Raw genomic sequence first — 24,624 nt, forward strand, 5'->3', positions numbered from 1 at the left:
GGTTGATAATAGTTGTGAATGTTATGACTCTCTTTTTTTTAAATCTTTTTTTTTACCCCCTTTTCTCCCCAATTTCGTGGTATCCAATTGTTAGTAGTTACTATCTTGTCTCATCGCTACAAACGGTCGAAAGCCATGCGTCCTCCGAAACACAATCCAACCAAGCCGCACTGCTTCTTAACACAGCGCGCATCCAACCCGGAAGCCTGCCGCACCAATGTGTCGGAGGAAACACCGTGCACCTGGCGACCTGGTTAGCGCGCACTGCGCCCGGCCTGCCACAGGAGTCGCTAGTGCGCGATGAGACAAGGATATCCCTACCGGCCAAACCCTCCCTAACCCGGACGACGCTAGGCCAATTGTGCATCGCCCCACGTACCTCCCGGTTACGGCCGGCTGCGACAGAGCCTGGGCGCGAACCCAGAGTGTCTGGTGGCACAGCTAGCACTGCGATGCAGTGCCCTAGACCACTGCATCGCAGCGGAAATATTTTTTGTGCGTTCGCGTTCTAGTCGGAACTATGAATCTCATAAATGTTTGACTTGCTAACTGGTTGAACGCAACACAAGTATAACTACAACCAGTTAACTACAACCAGTTAAGTCAGAAATGTCAGTTTTGCTAGTTCCAACTAGCATGTCAACGCTGGATGGTCTTTGGGTGGTGGACCATTCTTTTTTTACAACCCTATCCTATCCAACAAGGTCACAGTCACAGTCAATGTGCTGGATGTCAATAAGTTCCCTCCGGAGCTCACCATTCCCTTTGACACGTTTGTGAAAATGAAAAAGTATGCCAGGTAATTCAGACCATCAATGCTACGAACAAGGATCTTCCCGCTGTTGGACAGAAGTTCTTCTTCAAGTCCCCCTGGGAAATCAGAAACATGAATTTCACTGTGCGAGACTTTGGAAACAACACAGCGGGGATAGTGACCAAGCGTGTGGGGTTTCAGAGGCGAGTCCAGGAGTACTATGTGGTGCTTGTGGTGGTGGTGGAGGACAGTGGCTACCCAGCCCAGAGCAGCACTGGCACCCTCACTGTCCGCATGTGTGTCTGTGAGACCGACGGGTCACCTCCTGTCCTGCACGGCAGAAGCAGTCTTCCTACCAGTGGGTCTCGGCAGTGGATGGCCATTTTACTGTGCATGGTCATACTCCTGGTGATCGTGGTGCTCTATGTAGGCCTGAGACGGCAGAAGAAGAGGGAAACATTTACGTTGTCCAAGGAGGACATCCGGGACAAGGTGATCCACTATGACGTCGAGGGGGGAGGCGAGGAGGACATCCACGCCTTCGACATGGTCACGCTGAGGAATAACAAGGCCATCAAGGAGAACATGCTCCGCCGGGGCACAGGGTCATGGTCAGATGTCACCACTCAAACTGAGATCAATGGGTCAACCCCTACCAGAGGGCAGCACTGACATCATCAGGGACTATATTCACCAGCGTCTCCAGGAGAACCACCTGGGTTTCCCTGCTCCCCCGTATGACTCGCTGGCTACATACGCCTACGAGGGTGATGGGTCAGTGGCAGAGTCGCTGAGCTCCATCGAGTCGTGGACAGTGGACGGCGGTGAGGACTTCAGATACCTCAGCGAGTGGGGGCCGTCCTTCAAAACTTTGGCGGGGATATTAGACAAAGACAAAGCAAATCCTCCCACTGCAGAAGTGGAGGAGAGCTGAGAGTACTTGTAAAGACAGGAATAACAGAAAAGACTACTTGATTTGCAAAAGTTGTTTTACTTTTATAGTACTTTTATAGACAATGGGAATAAAATAAAATACAAGCCTTTCGCTTCAGTTATCATAGTTTTGTGATGGTTGTTTGTTTTTTGGTTAAAATAAACTTGACACACAAAAGAAAATGACAACAAAAAAGCATGTCAACACGGCATTAGACCAGCTGTCACAGTATCGAATGCTGCACATGTGGAATTACAAATACACACCGCTTGGGGGCAGGCTTCAGTTTAATCCGTCTATGGTCCATTCCCTTGCAGGGAAGTTGACATACCAGTAGGGTTGCAAAATTCTGTGACATTTCAATAAATTCCTTGTTTCCCAGAAATCCTGGTTGGAGGATTTCGGAGTCCCAGTCGGTATTAGATAGAATGTCACAGTCCCGCCTGCCTGTGGGGAAAGCAACATGTGGTTACCCCATTGATTCACAGCAAAATACTAATTTCTTCTCTGCTTGTTTAAGTCAATTACAAAACTCAAGAAAAGTACAATGTTTAAAGATACATTTTCATCATTGCCTGCTCACAAGTGTTCTCACTACTTAGAAAAACGCAATATTTTAAAGCTTCCCTCATGCCTCTTTTCATGAAGGTGCTAGCAGCCACGTGAGTGAGTGAGCGCTAGCTAGCTACCTTCCGGAACATTAAGACCAACAACACAAACAAACCAAGACCAACAACACAAACGGACTATACAGCTACAAGTATTGAGTGGAATTACAAACGGACTATACTAAACAAGTTAAATGCCTTAACTGTGATGAAATGTTTTCCACACACATACAGTCGCTACGTGTAGCCTACTTGGACAACGGCTCCCCAGATTTCCCACTCTCCCACACCCAATAGCCTGAAGCCACAGGGCTCTTCTTGCTCTAAGCAAAGGCCTTCACACCCAGTAGCTCTCCAGAACTGGGGGTTGAACTTGGAGAACCCTGTAAAGAATCATGACATTACAACATGAGGCAATATTATTTTGGTTCTCTACTTTATTGAACAGGATTTCAATTTTAAACATACAAATAGCACACCATTCGCCAGAGTAAAAAACAAATGTAAGGAATAATGTAATACTTACAAAAAAATAAAAGAAACGGATAAAAGAAGAAATATTCTGGTTTCTGGTAGTTTTTTTGCTGGGTCAAAAATGTACATAACTGGATAATGTAATGAATATGGTGTACGCTCAATGAATATGGGCAATATTGGTAACCCTATCGTTGTTACTTGAAGATGAATACCTTCAGTGAGCCGAAAACAGCTTACAAAACACAATGTTCTGTGGCATGCTTGGCAACTTGCCACAGATGTTTTTGTCAGTACAAAAAACACCTGACCAAGATAATAAGCTCAGACTAATTAAATTCACAGCCTTTCCATCACCAGTCTGCCACATTCGGATTACTGTAAAAAATTACACTAAAACATCCTCCATATAAGTAGAAGATGTAACTTGGCATACTGGCTTATCTGTGGTTTGTATACTACGTTCAGAAATCGGGATCTGGGCCCGCATTCACAAAGCGTCTAAGACCAGGGATGCTGATTAGGATCAGGTCACCCCAGTCCATATAATATAATTCACTATAATTTAAAAGGCAAAACTGATCCTAGATCAGCACTCTTTCTCTGAGACACTTTGTTAATACAGACCCTGTTGCCTGTCATTGTGACCTCTTCCACCCACAGACGTATAAATCCATGCTTCCACCTCAACCTTGCACCCTGCCCTCACTGTCAACACCATCACACAGTGGAATGACACTCTGGCCTTGTGTCATTTGGGTGGGAAATATTCAAAGAGTGAAACAGTGTTCAGATACTAACGCATATACATAAATATAAATGTGCCATGTATTATTTCCATATTAAAAGCTAATATTGATCTAATCTTGAGCGGTGCAAAAATACACTGTTACAAAAGAAAAGGCACGATCCTACGGCCATTCCGTGCCAAGACTAAGGTGAAATAGGAGAAAATTGAATTGTTTTTCTTAATAATTTTTTGAAAACCAGAGAACCACCAGAACTATGCAAACAATTGCCTGAGTGTTAAAAAAAAGGAACAAAACAGAGGCATAGATTTTCTTCACATGCAGTCACATCCCCAGACAGTCAATGCAATAGTGTTCAAAGGTACAAAACGTTGTCCAGAAGAAATATTGACATTCTTGTAGAATCCACAGTTGTGTTCTTTTTTTCACAGAAAAAACAGCAGTATCAAACATTAAGCAAAGTCATTTCATGACAAACCAATAACATCTGCATGCATTTTTGTCATAATATCCAGTTTTGAGTACAAAGGCAAACAGATTACAAAATTCCACAGGTTGGGCTGCTGTTGCGACTGTATATGCATTTGAGAAAGAGACCACCTCCATGCCTGCCTGACCCCTGTAGGACTGAGGAAGAGATAGTGTTGGACCTTTGTGTCCAAAACAGATTCTCATTAGTAGAGGGGGAAGATATTTGACTGCTGCACAGCCAATGAGTTGGGTGTTTCACAAATCACTCCCCACACCAGGCCAGAGAGACTAACGCTCAGATAGACAGGTGGAATACTTGACCCTCTCTCGAGTAAACTGTGAAGATGAAGTAGGAACGTTAAGCCCACATGGGTTGGTCAATGAAAATGAAAAATACCCTCGAAATTAAGCTCACTGCATGTTTAAGAATGAAATGGGACACAATTTGAGATTATTAAAGGAAGACAAAAGCTGTCAAAAATATCACTATGGGTAAAATAAATGAGAACACAAAATGAAACTACTTATAATCATGTAATGTCGGGTATGTACTGGTTGTATGCTGCTATACATAAACTAAAAGTACAGTTCAAGTTTGAACGCCAACAACATGTACAATGGAAAACACTAGCAATACATATACAATGATTACCTGTTGGCTAAGAATTGGCCAGTTGAATATTCCACAATTAAAAGGACAATTTGTTGGTTGCATTCACCAACATACATACAGTACAAACATGTGCACGCACACATAAACATACATTTAGCCCTGCGATTTCTTAGATAACAGGCAACAATAAAATGGTGAAATTAAAATGCTTAATTTTACACAAAGATCAAACCGTGCTTTGATATCAAATAAGTGTGAAGTGTGTTCTGAGCCATATTGCCTTCTCATCGACTAAATAGGGTTCTGGAACTAAGCAGCGCCAACTCATACATTCCACTACATTAACTATGAATCGGTAGTTCCATGACAGCCTTCACGTCATTAAAAATATAGATCTATGGACAATGTTCCGGCTCAGGCAACATCATTGACAGTTTGCGAATGGGGCTGCAGAAGTTCAATTCTCTTCCTCCCATACCATCCAATGCAACTCTCTGATGTTTATCAGACCTTGAATTTTATGTATGAACTGGTTCAATAACACACAGCACTTGGGTGCACATTCTCAGAGGAGTTACTGTACTGTGGGTTAGAAGGGTTATAGTCTACATTCATCTGATACACTGATTGGGGTAGCTTACATTTTACTCTACTTTAAAAACAACTGAAACACAAGCAACAAGATACTTAGCGCTACTTTATTAAAAATGCCTCACCCCTTCCTCATTTCCCTCTCCTAGCCCAAACCCTTCATCACAGGATTAGACATTTGCAATGACCTGAAAGTAGACTGTCTATATAAAACACATTACGTGTGTCTTTTTCCCCCTTTCCTCTGCAAAGACGAACTTGAGAGGAACAGCATAGGTGTGTGGAGCTGCGTCCTAGACTTGTAAACATTACATGCTTTTAAGAGCAGTGTCCGAAGTAAATAATGCACACTTTTCTCCTGTCATTTCAACAAAGTGCACACTCCCCATATCTGCCAGTAGATTTTCCAGTAAACCTAGTGAATATGCATCTCTGGACAGCAAACAATTAAAATATAATCACATCTCTAGTTTTGTGCAGCAAACCTTTTGTTTCCCATGTGTTGCGCACTTATGGTTTTGTTGGGACATACATCAGACTCTTTCTCAACACTGTCAAACCGTTCTTTTGTGGACAGCTGCAGGTGCAGTATCATCAAATAAGCCCTAAAGACAGCACATTATCAGAAAGGGATAGAAGATAATGGGTGAGCTCAAAACCTTGGGAGAGAAATACAGAAAACAAGAGCTGTGATTTGGTAAATGTCTCCGGAAACGGGAAAGTTGGAGTGTGATTTGGTAAATTGGTCGATCAAGGCTGAACTCCTGTCCACAGCAAGTATGGGAGGTGCCTTACTTGCAAATGTGTAGGGTTTGGGGATGGGCCATTAGTCGTTGAATGTTGTACCAGGAAGTTCGTTGGTCAGCGTGTGCCAGCGCTCAATTTTCTTGTCCTTGTTTTTGAGACAGTCGAACCAGTGTTTGAGCCTCTCCCCATTGGCGCTGATGCCCAGGGATACGCCACCTGAGAGTGGGGACAGTAGAACAGCAGAAAAGGGTTAGAACACAACACATGTACAGTGCCTTCAGAAAATGGATACACCTGAGCTCAATTTGGAGGGTCATAGCAAAGGGGTGTGAATACTTGTATAAATGAGATATTTCTGTATTTAATTTTCAATAAATTCATTTAAAAAAATCTAAAAACATGTTTTCACTGTCATTTTGGGATATTGTGTATAGATAGATGGATGAAATTATTTAAAAATATATATATTTTAAGTTCAGACAGTAATGCAACAAAATGTGAAATAAGTCAAGGGGTATGAATATTTTCTGAAGGCATTGTATTATAATCCTCAACGTCTAATCTTTCAAAATACACTGAGTCCTTGTAATTTACAGTACTTCCCTCACTCAGACAAGTTCAAGTGCACTTCAAGTTCAATGTCTTGTCCACCAACCACATGTTGGCATGACAATCTGAAAGGCTGATAGCCTGGCTGGCACGCACCAGGGGTCAGTGTTTCATGCTTGCTCCTTTAGAGCTCAGTTGTTTATTGTTGTCATTTAGAACCAGGTTTGTGGCCCTGGGCAGGTATCAGGACACATGGAGGCCTCTGGTGGGTGAACAGGTGTTGTAAACAGAGGTGCCAGGTGCAGAGAGGCAGGGGAGCCCAGGCTGGTCAGGAGTGTCACTGGTGTGGATGGCAGGGCAGTGTGCAATTGCGCACAACGCTTTGGTCACTACGCTTGGTAACGCCTGCTTAGTGCTTACCTATAAAATCGTTGGACTTGCCAATGTCGTAATCCCAGACGGTCACCTCCAGTGTCTTCTTGCTGAGATCGGCGTATTTGATTTCGTAGAAGAACTCCTACAAGTCAGGATAAAATTTAAATAATGTAAAAACTTGACATGCCAAACAGCTTCTTACAGAAAGCAAGGTTATCTCCCCAAAAAGATTCCACCAGAAACATAATCAAAGTAATCTTATTTAAATACTAGAAATATAATTTTACATTAAGTAAAATTGTGTGACTTGCTTCAGCTATTTTTATTTTAGTTAAGTGAAGCAGTGAAATATCGTCAAAAATATATACAAATATCTGGTCTGATTACTTTGATAGAATACTATATTAACCTTATTACTTTGCAGTGTGGCGCAGTTAGAGCGCATATTTCATCACACTACTACACTTTAACTCATAAGGAATTAGAAAAGTTATTTAGGGAGAGAAATATGATGGTGCATCTAGTGGAAGAAGTTTGTTAGTGTTGAAAAATTGTTGTAGTAGAGGGAGGGACTTTTAAAAATAAATAGTTTATAGTAGCCATCAGTGGGAGACTAGGAAGTAGTAGTAAGTAGCCCATAGGTACTAGTACCAGTACATTGCAGTAGTAATATTTATAGTGAATGTTTTAGATAGGTAGGCTATGGGTTAGCTATTCACGGGTTACACCTCCGTCACTCAGTCGCGTCGTTGCCACTGTGATGAATGTCCTACGGACGGACGCTGCAGCTGCCCATATTGGTGCCTGGCTGATGACTGATACCCAGTCACTCTTAACGGGGCATGGAAATAAGATGACAGTGCTAAAGTAGGGAAATAATAAGTAGGAAAAACTTTGCCATCATTATGATGTTGTCAAATTTACTTTAGAGAAAGGGCAATGTTGCCATTAGCTAGCAAAGTTTTGATGAAATCTTCACCAGTGCTAATTAACAAAGCATTGAGTAGAACATTCATTTGGGCATCAGTCCTCAAGAGAATGTTCAAAACAATATTGTGACAAAATATGCAACCCATGAATATTGTAGTTTGGTTAGTGAGTGTGGGGGTTGTTATAGCGGGTTCGTTTTTTAGTAGGTTGTGGTGAGCTTTGTGTCATAATCATTCTCATGTCCTCCCCAATTGCTATAATTTGATTGGTAGACAACATTTCTATTCCAATATGAATAGCAGAGAAGTAGACTAAGATTTCATACACTATACATTTTTGTGTACTTTTTTGGGAAAGTGTTCAAAGTAGCTGATTTGCGTGAAAAGTCACATTGTTTACAATGAATAGAATGTTGAAAGTCATGGGAGTTTTCAACAATGGGAGCTTTAGAATGTTGAAGAAAACCCAGGAAAGTGCTGTTTTAGGAGGTCAAATAGTTAGATATTTAAAAAAGTATAAATGTGTATAAAAGTATTAAACAATGTTATCAATGACAATTAATTACTGCTGCCTATAACCATACATAATCATGCTGATAGAGGAGAATCCATTTAGTTATCAATCCCACAATACTCAAAGTTATCTGTTCGTCTTATTGAATCAAAATGCCTTCCTAATGCACAGGAAGCCCAGGTTGCCTAATATTGAGCCGAAAGGCCAACAAGCAACAGGATGGAAATGGGTTCTAAAGGAAATGTCATTGGAAATGTCAAGTCACGGGCTTTGCGTGGTCTGGGAGGACGCCATTCACTCTGATATGGCTGAACACTACGATGCGAGCCACTTGATGCTGCAGTCGAGTGCTACAGTAAGCTAGCTCTTTGGCAGCGGTCTGAGCATGAAAGCGGGGCCTCTCCGGAGCCCACTGCTCTGAACAGCATAACAGACTAATGGTAGAGTGGTTGTGTGGCATTTAGAGAAGAAGAGGCAGGCTCAGGAGAGGTGGGGGAAACAAGTTTTTACTACAGTCAAGTTGGCCTCTCAATGACAATTAAGAGAGGGCTGATCTGAAGGAGGCCCGGAGCATCATAGCTGAGTTGGCTGGAGGGGATGGAAACTCACCTCTGTGCCCTGAAACATCATCAACGGATAACTGGCTTTTCGAACCTAAGATTTGTTGCTACTTGCTACTTTGCCATGCTAATGGCTGTGATAAATGGTAAAATCCAATAAAATAATTACAATCTTCTTTATCCAACGCATTCTAAAAAATGGACACTAGTGTGTGATAAGGACACCCAGAGAGATACAGGTGCCAGATGTGATGGTAAGAAGAGATGTGATGGTAAGATTAGTACATGTAGAATGAGTCAGTATTAAAGTTGTGATTTTCATATAGTTCTATCATTCTGGAAAAAAGTTAGGTATGATTAGACAAATTTGAAAAATTTGTGTCACAGGTAAGTTGATAAAGCTTTATCTGAAAATGTCTGGTTCCTCCTCAGTCTCAAGTCTTAAATGGGAAGGATTATTGGAGGGATTTGTGATGTCTGAGAGAGACAAGACAGCCCTGAAAGAGAGACCGAAAAGAGAGGAAGAGAGAGTGAGTCCTTCCTTACCTCGTTAAACTCTGGGTTGAGGGTCTTCTTCTTCACAGCAGTCTTGTGCTTTGACTTTTTGTTTTCGTCAGGCTTCAGGTACCTGCAGACAAGACATAAAGCAGTAACCTTCATTGACAGCAAAGGTCTCTCTGCAGTCTACGGTTGTTTGCTGTTGATTCTTGGGTGTGCTGTACACTATAATAGACAGGCAGTCAGGAGATTCCATCCAGGGACACAGAATGTTGAAACGTCTTGCTTCTCTGAGCTCTAAGTAGTCCAGCAGGAATGACTGACTTAAATATAGCGATATCATATTGGACATAACATTTTCAATATTAAAAGGAATGAGAAAAGGTATTTATGAAAATGAATGAGACAGAAAATGTCTAAATAATTCAGCCTGATCAAACTGGATGTTATACCAATTCTACCACCAGAGGCTGCTGTGGCATTATATTTAACCTGATGGTGGGCAGCATACTGAGGCCAGCACTAAGCAAGCTGTTGCTACAGTGACTGACAGTCTATGGGTTGAAAGGTTGATTACCATATTGTATTAACATACAATAGCATGTAGTTGGTGGCTCTAGACTAGGATTGCATCCCAAATGGCAACCCACATTACATATAGTGCACTACTTCATAAGAGCACTATATAGGGAATAGGGTGCCATTTGGGACACAGTCTAGGTCCAACTGAAAGCTCTGATCCCCAGAAATACATTTAAAATGTTCGCAATGCTCCCGAATAGAAGTAGTCTGGAGTCTGGAGAGCAACAGTCATGGTTAGAGTCTGGAGAGCAACAGTCATGGTTAGAGTCTGGAGAGCAACAGTCATGGTTAGAGTCTGGAGAGCATCAGTCATGGTTAGAGTCTGGAGAGCATCAGTCATGGTTAGAATTACAGTAGTGCTGGGCACCCCATAACAATCAACACCTCCATAAATGTTTAAGTAAAAAAATGCATAATATTTCGAAGTCAGGAACTCCAAATAGATTTTGGGCATCCCCAAAAGTCAATGTGTGATTCAAACCCTGAGTGGAGTAGTGGGGCTTGACTGGAATTGTAGCTCGAGGGTGTTTGATTGAGCTCCCCACTGAGTCCAGTAGAACTGCAGTGCTTGACTCTGTCTGTAGTAAGGCTCTCGCTATAAAGCCAGCTGCTTTCTTCTCAAACCAACTCGACTGCATAGTCCATATCGGCTGACATCTCACGCTTTAATGAAATAACATAGGACAATTTTTGCCCCATACACAGGTCATCCTGGCCTAAAAACTCTAATTGTGCCCTATAGAATGGCTACAGTGTCAAAAATGTAGTAGTCTCAACAGTGCCTGAGGAAGAACATGGGGTAAAATAGAATGCCTCTACTCCCTTTCAAAAGTAATATACAGATCTCACTTGTGGCAGGAAAGAGAGATTTTCTCTGAACCTTATTACAGACTATAGCAGCCGCTAGCTCTTCAGGCTGAGGAATTCCATTAGCTGCTAGAAACCTCATTCAAGTTCAGAGGGAATCCCATTTACAAGGCCCCATGGCAAGAAAACACAGGTCTCCACAATCCAGTCAATTAATTAGCCGATCTACGATTCCTATAAGTGCTGTACGTGGATATGCTCATGTTCAGGTGACAAATGAATGACCAAGCTCCTGGATACCTATGGAGGCTGCTCTTTAGGTATTTCATTTTAATCTTGAATAATCTTGTTTCATGGTAATAGTATAGCAAATAAATGATTACTGCAGTGCATTGCACTGTGATTTTATATAGATATACACTCAGTTGTCAGTTTATTGGGTATACCACACTGTTCATGAAAATGGATCGCACCTACAGACAACGAGTCATGTGGCCGTGGCTTGCTATGTAAAGCAGGCAGACAGGCATTAAGGCATTCAGTTACTGTTCGGTTGAACATTAGAAAGGACAAAAGAGTGACCTAAGCGACTTTGAGTGTGGTATGATCATTGGTGCCAGACGCGCCTGATCCATTGTCTCAGAAACAGCTGCCCACCTGGGCTTTTCACGAATGGCAGTGTCTAGGGTTTACCAAGAATGGTGCGACAAACAAAAATCATCCAGTTAGCGGCAGTCCTGTGGGCGAAAACGGTTAGTTGATGAGAGAGATCGAAAGAGAATGGCAAGAATCTTGCAAGCTAACAGGCGGGCCACAAAACGCCATTTTGGAACACACAACTTGTCGATCCTTGTCACGGATGGTCTATTGCAGCAGACAACCACACCGGGTTCCACTCCTATCAGCTAAAAACAAGAAGAACAGTTCCAGTGGGTACGTGATCAAAAACAATGGACAATTGAGGAGTGGAAAAACAGTGCCTGGTCCGACGAATCCCGGTTCCTGTTGCGTCATGCTGATGGCAGAGTCAGGATTTGGCGTAAGCAGCATGTGTAATTAAAACCCACACTAACACTGTTGATGTGTGCTGGAGCATGCAGTATCACCGCTAGACCAGCCAGGCCACACAATTTACAATTTTAGAGCAAAACTTTATAATTCTATTAAAAAGTTGAATAATCAGGGATAATTATAAGAGTTTGCTTTGGGGCTATCAAAGTGATGGAACCATGAACAGGATTAGTTTCCCCAAAATGAAATACAAATATTTCACATTGTGCAATAATCTATATATCTCATTGCTCCTGGGTGTTTAATTGATCATTATTAGGGTATTTAGAGCAGCCATTAAAATTATTTCACCGTTGCACAACTTTTCACTTCGTTGTAATTGAGAATCAAAGGGGAGTATGGCTAGTTTGAAGCTTTAATTGTGTGTAGATGTCGAGCCCATTTGAAAAAAAATAATCCTGCAGAGAAGCCAGTCACTCAACACTGTTTGGGCCATACATAGTCAATAAAGGCGCCAGCACAGCCTTGGCATGCCAACGAAGACAAAAGAATGAGTCAGAGGGGATACAGGGGTTTCTATAATCTAAGTTGACACTGAAAATGTAGAAGGCCTTTGAGAGAACCAATAAAGTGCCCAAACCCCTTTAACACAGAATATATTAAAGCATTTATGAGTCTCTATTCTCACCAATGTGCAATGTTAAATGCTGGGTGCGCTTGTCATTCACCCAGCCTGTCAATCAAACGTTTCCTTTGACCACGTGTAACTCTCAAAGGGACCACTGCCCTGTCAACTGGTGTGTGTGTGTGTGTGTGTGTGTCTGTGTGTGCAAAAGAGCTACTGGCCCAGTACAAAAGCCCAGCTTATCATCAACAGTGGGTTGCAGCGACTCAGTGTCCGGCAGCCTTCTGAAGCCAGACAGCCATGACATAGACATTGGGTGTCGGAGGACAGGAAAATCATTGCAGCTGTTCTCTATTTAACAGAGCATACTCCTCCGCTGCATCTAAAATAGCACCCTATTCCCTATGTTGTGTAATAGGGAGACATTTGGGATGCAACCCTCCTTCAAGCCCTCATAAAAGAGAGTCTGTAAATCTATTATCTGGGCTGCGAGTCTTTCAGGATTTGGGGAGTGGTTCTCCATCGCTGGTTGGAATTGCTGTCCTCTCTCGATGAGTCTTCCTCCTTTCCCACTTGGCACACACTGGTTGAATCAACGCTGTTTCCATGTCATTTCAATGAAATTACATTGAACCAATGTGGAATAGACGTTGAATGTGCCCTGTGGGTTGTTTTTGTGGAGTTTTTGCCAGTGTAATGTATTGCACTTCCACCATTCAGCGAGATGAAAGAAGTACAGTAATGTTCAGGTGTGATTAAAATAACACCCCTTCATAATTGCCACCCTCAGGATGGCCTCTTGCGTAGTACATCTCTTTCATGTTGGGGAGTAATCACAGGAGATTCAATGTTGAAATGTTAGCAATGTTAGCACTGCTGCTAGCTGTTTTGTTCCTGGGACTTTATACACCGTGGTGAATTTGGATCTTGCTTTAGTCTGATAGCAATGATTGCCAGCCCTAGGCTTAGCGAGATCCTTTGGCTAAAAGTAAATGATGTTATCATTTTCCTCGTGAGTGAATTTTTGCATATATTCAAAAGAGGTATTGGCTGATAGGCGATGTAGAGATGTATCATGTTTTTCAACACTAGGATCAAATGTATTGGTCTAGTACTGTATCAGACAACATTTCCAAATGGAGGGAACTTTTGTTCCCCTAATAAAAACTGAGAAAAAGTGATAAACCAGAGCTTGATTCCATACAGACAGACCTAAGGGATGATGAGCAAACATCAATCCAGTACCACTAGAGGTCTGGAGTGCGTGTGTTTGGGGACGTGTGCTATCTTGAGAATGTGTGACAAACTCACGTTTTGACGTAGGGATCTGAGAAGCCGTTGGCGTCCATGGCGGCGAGGTGGGCACAGCGGACGATGCCCACCATCAGGCCAGACTTCTGGGAACTATACTTGAGGGAGATCATGATACGCCCTCGCTCCTCCAGGGACTTGTCATCTGTTTTGTCGATCTGCGGGGTAAGGATTGGGGACACACAGGGGTCAGGGGTCAAAGGTAATAAGCATAGTGAGTAGATAGTGGAGGTGTCATGCTCGATAGCTACATAGTCTTACACACGTCACATTACATACTCTATCCTATACCACCATCATTATTCAGAACATTTTGATGCAAAGTGGATCTTCTTGAAGTCCAACAGTTGGATCAACAGTTTAGAAGTTACAATAGTTAATATTCACTTCCACAACCCATTACATGAGGAGACTGGAGGAAGAGACTGAGTGGGATGTACATAGTAACTCCAACAGTTAGGATTGATGGCCAAGTTTTGAGTAAGGGCTTTTTAGATGGGCTTTTCCTCACAAATGCAAATGTCATGGATCAGTTTCGGAATCTAATCAAATGTTGTGACTTGATTTGGAGTTTGATTTTGCAAAGTGAGTATTGCTGTGTGCTTCTTAGACTACACCTATAATCAATCTCCATGCAAGACACTCCAAGTCCATACTTGGCACAAGTGACTGCACAGCCACAGCGCAACACTTCGCAGTTACTTTAATAACATGTGCCCATTAGTCTCGATTACATTCCAAACCTAAGATGTGCAAATTTGCCAATTCACTGTCCACCTTATTGGAAATGCACTTTGCCCAGAACTCTGGGCTAATGACACTAACTAATTTGCTGTGCAGAAGGAGTCTGATGATTCCCGCCCTGCTGTGTGACTACTCGTTTACGTTTGCACTGGGCTTCACAGAGACGCCCTCAAACACCCTCCTGGTTCAAACGGTGAGAGAGCATGGTAGATGAGCGATGGGGAAAACAACCGTGCAGTGGAGAATTTGAATAGATTAAATTAACTGCTGAAACTGAGAGACTTTCAAGGCCAGCTGAATCATCGTTGGGGGAGAAAAAAAACAGTAAGTCAAAACGCAGACCAAAGAGTAAGGGCGATGAATGGAGAGAGAGAGAGAGAGAGAGAGTACACAAAGACAAAGAAAGCATGAAGTAGAGAATTGGACATTGGTAAGGGGGACAGATAAAATGGAATGCACACTGCATTGTCATATTGTCTGAGGTTCTTATATCTTCTACTGTGGAAATGCCCTGACATATGTCACATTATTCATCATGGAACACACAATATTGTGAATCTAAAGCAAAAGTGTGTAAGTGTTCCTAATAGCACAATGTTTCACAAACATACTGGAAATACCCAAAGTGTTGTATTGCTGAGGTAGAAGAAAGCATCCAGCATCAATATTGTGACTAACAAGAGACGGCATGAGAACCAACAAATGTCTTCTGAGCAGATTGTCACCATCCAAAGTACAGCCCCGTAGAACTGATCCCAGATCAGCTGCAGTAGAGTTCAAGGGGACACCTCCCCTACTACCCCTGATTCAACCTGACCACTCTCTGATCAACCCTGTCCTGTTGCCCCGGGTTACGCATCTACATCAACATCCTTTGACGGCATCAAGCGGATCAGCACGGCCGCGCAATGATGGAGTGTATTGAGTTGCTTTGGTCAACAGCTTTCTCCCCTGATATCCCTCTGTTGTGATTTGTGCTGATCCCTGCAGTATACTACATTCTGCCCCAAAAAACACTGGAGCAGCAAATATGTCATGGACTCTCTTCCCTGCTTGATGGGGAAAAGTGTCTGCCAACCCCAGTTGAATTAATCATGGACAGAAGTCTCAGCTCCAATTTTTGTCGGTGTTGTCTTGAACGGCTATGAATAATTCAGCCCAAATATTGAAGGGGATTTATTTTAATTTCCAGTGTATGGTCAAGGTAAGAACTATGTAGCCTTGGGGGATCTGTTTGTCATGTAGGCGACACCTTGGTCATTGTCAAACCACATCTTTCAGAGCTAAGCTGAATCAACATTCTGGTATCTTTCCCAAAATTCCTAGGTTTCCCAGAAACCCTGGTTGGACGATTCTGGAATACTTGCTTATTCCCTCCTGCTTTTGGGAATGTCCAACTGGGATTTCTGAAAAACCTGCACATTTTTGGCAAAGTAAGTGAAATTTTGCAACCCTAACCTTGATAATGAATCAAATTTTGTTAAATTTGTGAACCCAGAACTAAAATCTTGTATAACTGCGTTAGAAACTAGATTAGGTTTTCGGGGGAGATGTTAAGAAAAGACACTTCGCGTGAGGAGCAGAAGCAGGGCAGTAGCTCCACACCCCTGTCTTTTGAAGGTTTTGGGCTATAGGCCAAATGTCCCCTCCCCTTCTAAATTTCTAAAGACGCACACACCCGCTAAATCGTGATTTGTTCAAATAACAAATGATAAAAAACCTACATGCAGGAACAACTGTCTCTCATTAGTCGTCATAACCCACAGTCTTTTGACAGACATTACGATACCATTTATGTTACGTAGTCTGTCCACGAGAGAGTACCCTTGAGTAAAAACTAGATTGTAAAAGACCTGTAGCATTGAATACAGAGGGAACGACAGAGCAACGACAACCATCAACAAACAAGGGCCAACCAAGGAACTGAATGCTATGAGGCCATCTTCACACCAGAAGTGTGTGCTGTTAATGAGAGCCAGACAAGCACACACCAAAGGGAAGGGGAGGGCTTAGCAGTTGGTACTCCGCACACAGAGTGACTGAGGAGGACTGAGACCCTCTCTAAACTACCCTCAGTTGGTACTCCGCATAAAGAGTGACTGAGGAGGACTGAGACCCTCTCTAAACTACCCTCAGTTGGTACTCAGCACACAGAGTGACTGGGGAGGACTGAGACCCTCTCTAAACTACCCTCAGTTGGTACTCAACATACCGAGTGACTGAGAAGGGATGAAACCCTCTCTAAACTACCCTTAGTTGGTACTCAGCACACAGAGTGACTGAGGAGGACTGAGACTCTCTCTAAACTACCCTCAGTTGGTACTCAGTATACCGAGTGACTGAGAAGGGCTGAAACCCTCTCTAAACTACCCTCAGTTGGTACTCAGCATACCGAGTGACTGAGGAGGACTGAGATCCTCTCTAAACTACCGTCAGTTGGTACTCAGCACACAGAGTGACTGAGGAGGAAGGACTGAGACCATCTCTAAACTACCTGCAGATGGTACTCAACATACCGAGCGACTGAGGAGGACTGAGACCTCTCTAAACTACCCTCAGTTGGAACTCAGCATACAGAGTGACTGAGGAGGACTGAGACCCTCTCTAAACTACCCTCAGTTGGTACTCAGCACACAGAGTGACTGAGGACTACGTCTGTAATGTTCTGTGATTTTGCTACACAACGTTCCTGTAGATTGTTCTAAAACCATTACTTGGTCAACAGTAATAGCCTATGCATTATGTTATGCTATGAAAGTATCTGCCTGTCCCAGGTTTGCTATTGGATGCTGTGTGAACAAGCCACTCTCATTAGACTCTAATCTATGGATTTCACATAACTGGGAATACAGATATGCATCTGTTGGTCAGAGATACTTTTTTTAAAGCAGGGGCTAGCCAGTATCTGGTGTGACCAGATACTGAGATTTACAGCCCAAAACCACTCCCTTTTCCCTGGGATAAATAACTGCGAGAAACCGGTAAATTATAATACATTATGTATATGACAGCATGGTGTGAAATGGAACTCTTAAATTATATGCTACATCTAAATCTGGCTTCTCTACAACCTCTGCATGATGAATCATCAACGCTCAGGGTGGGGACAGACAGCCCATCTCATTATGGCGCATAGTTCACAATGCATGTGACCTATCATCTCACAATGCATGTGACAATGCATGTAGACCTATCATCTCATCATCATAACTTTTTGACTTGTGACAGGAAGGCCTACATTTGCTGCAGCAAAGTCTATGCTACAGTAATATAAAGACTGAATGCGCGTCTAATTTACCCATCTCCATCTGGCTTTTGGGGTTCACCTTATTTTTTTATTGTAAATTTTATTGCATCTGCAGTTTTAAAACAGTCTATCACTCAAATATCGTTGCTTTAAATCAGTTCATGCCACTCTCTCGCAGTCTTTCTCTCTCTCCATTAACTCCATTCAAATTGCATCCAAAATAGATAATTCTGTTCTAGATTTATATATATAGCCCTATATATACAGTAGATGTCCTAGCCCACCTCTTTCAGGTAATTAACTCAATGCATTATTAGTCATATATTTAGCTAATTAATGATGGTTTATGCATGTGAAAGCATTCTGCATCTAATTATATTCCTTTATTATTCATGGATGTCATTAGAATGATGAAGATAAGGACAACAAAAGAGGAGATACGTGTTAGGAATTTTATGAATAATGACTAAAACAATGTCTACATTTAGATAAAACTATAACTAATTGAACTCTGCACGGTATTATTATTATTATATCTGATTAATAATGTTAATTCATAAGGAAGGGATTAGGTAGTATGAACAAGGAGGATAAAAACAGTTAGTTTTGAGATTTGTGCTGTGGGTTATAAAGTAAGCAAAAAGGGTCGTTAAACTATGGTTGAACTGACCCAACTTAGCCCTGAGATGTTTAGATAAGGCAGTGAGTAACTTTTTAGGTCTTCCATTATCTTGAGTTGTCTGCTAAAGTGGTAATAAATTATAGTGAGCCTTCAGGAGAATAAATGATATTGTGTGTCATGTGTGTGCGCTGGGGAGTTGGAATGAACTTTTGAACCTGTTTTATCTTAGTCAAGAGGAGGAGATTTATTCTGTAACCAATGATGTCATATCTTGTATATAAACTGTTGTTTATGGTTAAATGGGAGCGTCCTCCGAGAATAAATACTATTATCTAATTTTAATAAGACTCTACCCTGTCTATTTTATGTTAATAAGTATCTTACAAATACTTAGAAATAGACGGATTGATTTTAATTAATGAGTACATAGAGGAATTATTTAATTCCCTTAACAATTGGTCCTTCGAGCGGATTTCCAAACTTTGCCTCTGTCGTCCGAAGATAGTACGCCGGAAAACCGTGCACGGGCGGGTCTAGACCCGTTATTTAAAATCCTGGCCTCTGAATTGAGGTTAAAGAACAGGCCGGTATATATATATATATATATCTGAGGTCGACAGAGACGGTGACGGAATCCAACCGGCATTGCTTTTCCCAGTCTGCAAGACGACGGTAAAATAGTCTTTATTCTCGAATGTGGGGGGTATGATGTAAGTTATCTTTGATTTAAAGTTCTAAACGTGTTTAGAATGTATCAATATTAGGAGCTTCGCTATTCCAAACAGATGTGGTGGGTTACTTGTATGACCAAAATACAAGGAGGTGTGTAACAGGTCCGAAAAGACCTGGGTAGGTGCATTACCGGAAAAAAAATAAGTGAACTTAATGATCCGGGCCTTGCAAGCCGTGAGGGTTATTAACCTGTTTGGGCTGCAGGGGCAGTATTGAGTAGCCAGATAAAAGGTGCCCATTTCAAAAGGCCTCGTACTCAATTCTTGCTCGTACAATATGCATATTATTATTACTATTGGATAGAAAACACTCTCTAGTTTCTAAAACCGTTTGAATTATATCTGTGAGTAAAACAGAACTCATTTGGCACAAACTTCCTGACCAGGAAGTGAAAAGTCTGAAATCGAGGCTCTGCTTTTCTTCCTGCCTATACATGGGCATGAAACGTAAGAGTCTTCGTGCACTTCACAGACCTTCCCCTGGGTGTCAAGAGGCTGTGAGAGAAGAAATTTGGTGATTATCTTGGTCGGACGTTGAATCTTTGTATGACGTGTCCCTCATTTCCGGTACTCTGAGGAGCGCGCGCTTGACAGTGGGATTGCCTTCTGTTTAGCTGCCGTTATGGACGACCAATATCTCCGGCTTTGATTTTATTTGATACATGTGACCATATCATCGTAAAGTATGTTTTTTCAGGAGTTTTGCCATGTTCCGTTCTCTGACTTTGTTGACGATAGAGCGATTCGTGCCACCCGGCTAGCGCGCGTGCTAATTCAAGAGGGAAAGAGTCCGTTCTAATTCCAAACAATGTCTGTTCTGGACAAAGGACACCTTGTCCAACATTCTGATGAAAGATCAGCAAAAGTAAGAAACATTTTATGATGCTATTTCATATATCTGTCGTGCATGTGAACTAGTCGTGGGCGGGCAACGTTTGGGTACTCTAGCTATACCGAAGCTGCATATCATAATGAAGTTATTTTTTAGAATTCTAACACTGCGATTTCATTAAGAACTAATGGATCTATCATTTCCTATACAACATGTATTTTTTAGTTATGTTTATGAATAGCTATTTGGTTAGAATATGTATGTCAGAAAAAGTGTCAGGAAAAATCCGGACGTAGTGGGGAAAAGTAATTAAGTTAGCACACGGTGTAACCTTTGATTTCAGCTCTAAATATGCACATTTTCGAACAAAACATAAGTGTATGTATAACCTGATGTTATAGGACTGTCATCTGAGGAAGAAAATCAAGGTTAGTCAAAAATTATATATATTTTGCTTGTTTGTTACGATCGCTTACTTTTGCTACTGGGAAATGGCTTGTCTTTCTGGCTATTGTGCTAAGCTAATATAACGCTATATTGTGTTTTCACTGTAAAACACTTGATAAATTGGAAATATTGTCTGGAAACACAAGATGCCTGTCTTTCAATTGCTGTACACTATGTATTTTTCAGAAATGTTTTATGATGAGTAATTAGGTATTTGACGTTGGTGTCTGTAATTATTCTGTCTGCTTTCGGTGCAACTTCTGATTGTACCTGCAATGTAAACTATGATTTATACCTGAAATATGCACATTTTTTGAACAAAACATAGATTTATTGAATAACATGTTATAAGACTGTCATCTGATGAAGTTGTTTCTTGGTTAGTTTGGTTGGTCACATTGTATATAGACTTATTTTTCACTGTATTATTGACTGTATGTTTGTTTTACTCCATGTGTAACTATGTGTTGTTGTATGTGTCGAACTGCTTTGCTTTATCATGGCCAAGTCGCAATTGTAAATGAGAACGTGTTCTCAATTTGCCTACCTGGTTAAATAAAGGTGAAATAAAAAATAAATAAATAAAAATAAATACCATAACTACGAGTAACGGCAAGGATTTATCAAACATGGGTAGTAAATCCTCCAAGGAGGTCCCGGTATTAACAGTAGACCGGCGTTTTATGGAACTGAAAGATAAGAGGAACTTAGAATTCTGTCCAAAATGGAGTAAGCGGTATGAATTTGATGGGAGGCGGAATGTTGAAAAACTAGAATTGCTTTTAAAACAGATACATAAGGAGTGTGGTAAGGATGAGAAGAAGCAGAATAAACAAGGGTTGTACACAGCTAGGATCTGGCTTTCGGAAGCTAGGAAAAGAGTAGAGGGGAATAACAGGAGGAAACCCAAAGAGAGCCAAAATACGTTGCCCTTCGCTCCCACAGATGAAAAAGTTAGCCGATTAGTCGGGGGTGGGAGTCAAATACTATGTCCTTCTCTAGTAGACCAAGCATACAGAGGTAATCCTGTTGATGAAATAGTAGTGGTGAGAATACGGCTGCTGGAGCTAACCGTACAACCACCACCCAAATATGTGGAGTCTGCACATTATCCCGGGGGAGGGATAATAGAGGTAGAGAAAGAAGAAAAGTAGAGAAAAGTGGGAAGGTGAGTCAATAGAGAAAATGTTTAAATTGCAATAATTTTGGACATCTCGCCCGGGAGTGTAATATCCCTGCAAACATTGTGACAGGTTAGGACATAAACATCAAGATTGTAATTTAATTAAGGGGGAGGTCAGGCGCGACAATCGGGAGAATAAGAGAGAGTCAAAAACAATGAAAGCGAGATGAATAAGAATCCTCGTTGAGGAAAAGCTTGAGCTTTTAAATTAGGGATATTTTGTTGACTCGGGGTTGGAGTTACGAATGCAGATAAATGTAAAGTGGGTTTAAATGCGGATAATGTTTAGTTATTCACATAGCTTTGGTGGTTCAGTGGTAGAATTCTCGCCTGGAACGCGAGAGTCCCGGGTTCGGTTCTCGTAAAATGTTTTGACTAAAATCCGAGTTTTTGATTGTAATTAAACCATTTGTACGGTTTGCCTATAAAATACGGTCGCTAGTGTTTGTATAAGATATAAATTGAACTTTTTAATGGATTGTTAAAACTGCTGCTACAGTCAGTCAACTATGATTGTGCAATTCGTTGAAAGTCGCTGTGGCATGGCCACGAGTTGAGCGCCTGTTACTGATATCACTCACAATGCACTTTTGTCGCCACGGCAATGATGTTGTGACTGAGGGTAACAGAGGAAATTGTTTGTGTCATTTAGAAGGAAAATGCGTGCATTATAGCTTTGAGTCACCTTTCAGAAGTTGATCAAAGTTCCAAATACATTATTGAAAGTAGCTGAATATCATCAGGGTAGTTTTAAGGAGATGCTAAAATTAGCAACAAAATTGCTAGGTGGCCATCACTGATTGATGGCGTTCACTGGGCTATATTTGGCTATAAGAGAGGGAGATCTAAATGATTGAATTGTAAAACATTGTGACAAAGTGTTCTAATGGTTATTGATTTTTGGTTTGATTGTTTAGGTTACACCAGTGAATTTGAACAAGAAGTTGATGTATTCTAAACATTATCTGTTTTTATTACGGGGAACAATGAAAGGTCGCAAAGTTATTGCTGGCTAAGTTTGTTTTATTTTAAAGGGACAGTACACGTTTATCACAGTTGGTTGTGTGGGTCTAATGGTATGTGTATTCTAAATAAGGTATTTAGAGAAAGACTGAATGAATTACATGAAACATTGAGGAAATCTTAGAGGGGTACGCTCACATATGGAATATTAGGAGTTATATTTTCTGAGTTTTAATTATACAAGTGCATTTTTTTGATAAAGGGTTTTTAAAATGTCTATGGTATGGAACATGACTATAAAAGGGTGGTATAAACTTTGACCTTTATCATGGCTATCTCTTGTGGTCTGATCAGCCTCAGGGGAGGGCCATTTTGGATAATGAAATTGTGGTCATTTGGGATACTAGTTTTAAGGTAAACTAATTATAATGGAGTTTATAGCTATTGGACATAATTGTGGTTTGAACCACAGAGGAAAACGTGGAATTGAGATAGGACAAATTATGGGGAGCAGGGGAATAAACTCTAGGGAGAAAGAGGAAGTGGTTCACGATTCTGTTTTTAAACATTGGCTGTGAAGTTTTTGAATTGGCTATTATTGATTTGGTATTACAACAGAAAAAAATCCCATTTGTCATCGATAATAAATAGGGGAAGATATGATACATTGAGGTTTGGACAGGAGATATTTTAAGCCAATAGGGCAGGAAAACACATAAGCATTAAATTTACTGTAATTTACTGTAGATAAGATATTCATACTGTACAACATATATTCAATTATTTATGAGACTGAGTTTAAGGTTAACCAATGTTATTGTTAAATAAAATACAGTGGACTCCTGGAGGAGAGAGCTTATTAGTAAAGAAAGGATTTGATATGGTTAGCATTTGTTTTGGCTTTATTTGACCATTAGAAGATTTTTATTTAAATATAATTAAAGTTGACAGGGATATATGACATATGTGATGATTTAGGATTATTGATAGGATGGAGATAGGTTGATTAAGGTTATGTAAGGACTTTAGAGATTGACACTATAGACATGTTTTTTCTAAAAATCCATGATTTTAGATAAAGCCAAAACAGTGAGACACTTAGTTAATATTTGGAAGGAACACATAGTTGTTACTGACTATTATGAGTAAAAGGCAGACAGAGGGGTATACCCCACACTGTTGAGACCTTGAATGTTTGAGAGCAGAGGAGAGGGGGTACCAGGAAATGAGCAAGGTAGGCTGTGAAATAAGATTGGAGAGAAAAGGGTTATTGTTTAAATCAATAAATATATATATATATATTTAAGAACATATATAAGCAGCACAGATACCTCAAAGTAGATAAGTCACTTGACAGAGAATTGGAAAAGGATAGATATGAATGGACGCCCAAGGGAGAATTGGACATGCGGAGAATGAAAGGGGCACTCCTACATGATAATGTCAGACATAAGGATAATTTACTAATTTTACCTAAGTCATTGGTTATGTTAGGCAAGGTTGTTACCTGGCAGAGCCAGGTATCAAAGGGGGGATGGGTAAGTTGTGGTCTAAGATAGGATGTGGCCTATTGGATGATAAACTAATTTTAAAAAATTCTAGCTAAACAAGCAGATATAGAAGTAGAAAGCAGTATGATTGATCACATGAAAAGGTTGTTCATTAACCAAACCCGTATGTCAAAGGTTCTATGCCCAACAGGAGAACTTCAGAAGGAGGATGCACACAAGATTCAACCGGGAGACTGGGTCTGGGTCCAATCACTAAAGAGAAAAGACTGGAAGCAGCTGCGGTGGGAGGGGCCATACCAAGTACTACTGGTGACTGCCTTCGCTGTGAGAATAGCTGAAACAGCTACCTGGGTGCATATCACACATTGTAGGAGGGTAAGACACACGGACACTGGCGAACAATCACAGGGGTAAGAGCAGAACCAATATCAACAGGATACGGGGGTTAAACTCCTACTGAAGATTCCCTTATACCTGACCTTTCCCCGCTGTGAGCGTTCATAGAAGTGAAAGTATGGCTTGGCCTCTTGCTGATGATGTGTTCTCTGGGAGAGGGTGGGGCTTCACTGGTGTGCTGGCCATCCTGAGCTGTCTGATTGTGGGAGCCATATTCCTGATACACCATGAACCCCCCGAGGAGGC

At 41.2% G+C, this 24,624-nt stretch overlaps 1 protein-coding gene and 1 pseudogene across 1 annotated transcript in view; one reads left to right on the forward strand and one right to left on the reverse strand.

Annotated features, from left to right (window-relative positions):
* The first annotated feature begins 32 nt into the window (after positions 1 to 32).
* Positions 33 to 2,854, forward strand: LOC129868136 (cadherin-12-like; annotated as a pseudogene).
* The window catches only part of LOC129868134 (double C2-like domain-containing protein beta), a 184,437-nt gene continuing 162,528 nt past the window's right edge, over positions 2,716 to 24,624 (reverse strand). The window contains exons 6-9 of the mRNA XM_055941804.1: positions 13,703 to 13,860; positions 9,415 to 9,496; positions 6,911 to 7,007; positions 2,716 to 6,157 (exon numbers count right to left, since the gene is read on the reverse strand). Coding sequence (XP_055797779.1) covers positions 6,021 to 6,157; positions 6,911 to 7,007; positions 9,415 to 9,496; positions 13,703 to 13,860 — 474 coding nt within the window. The 3' untranslated portion in view covers positions 2,716 to 6,020. The remainder of the gene's footprint in view (positions 6,158 to 6,910; positions 7,008 to 9,414; positions 9,497 to 13,702; positions 13,861 to 24,624) is intronic.

This window comes from Salvelinus fontinalis, chromosome 13 (assembly GCF_029448725.1).
Source record: "Salvelinus fontinalis isolate EN_2023a chromosome 13, ASM2944872v1, whole genome shotgun sequence".
Classification (NCBI taxonomy): domain Eukaryota; kingdom Metazoa; phylum Chordata; class Actinopteri; order Salmoniformes; family Salmonidae; genus Salvelinus; species Salvelinus fontinalis.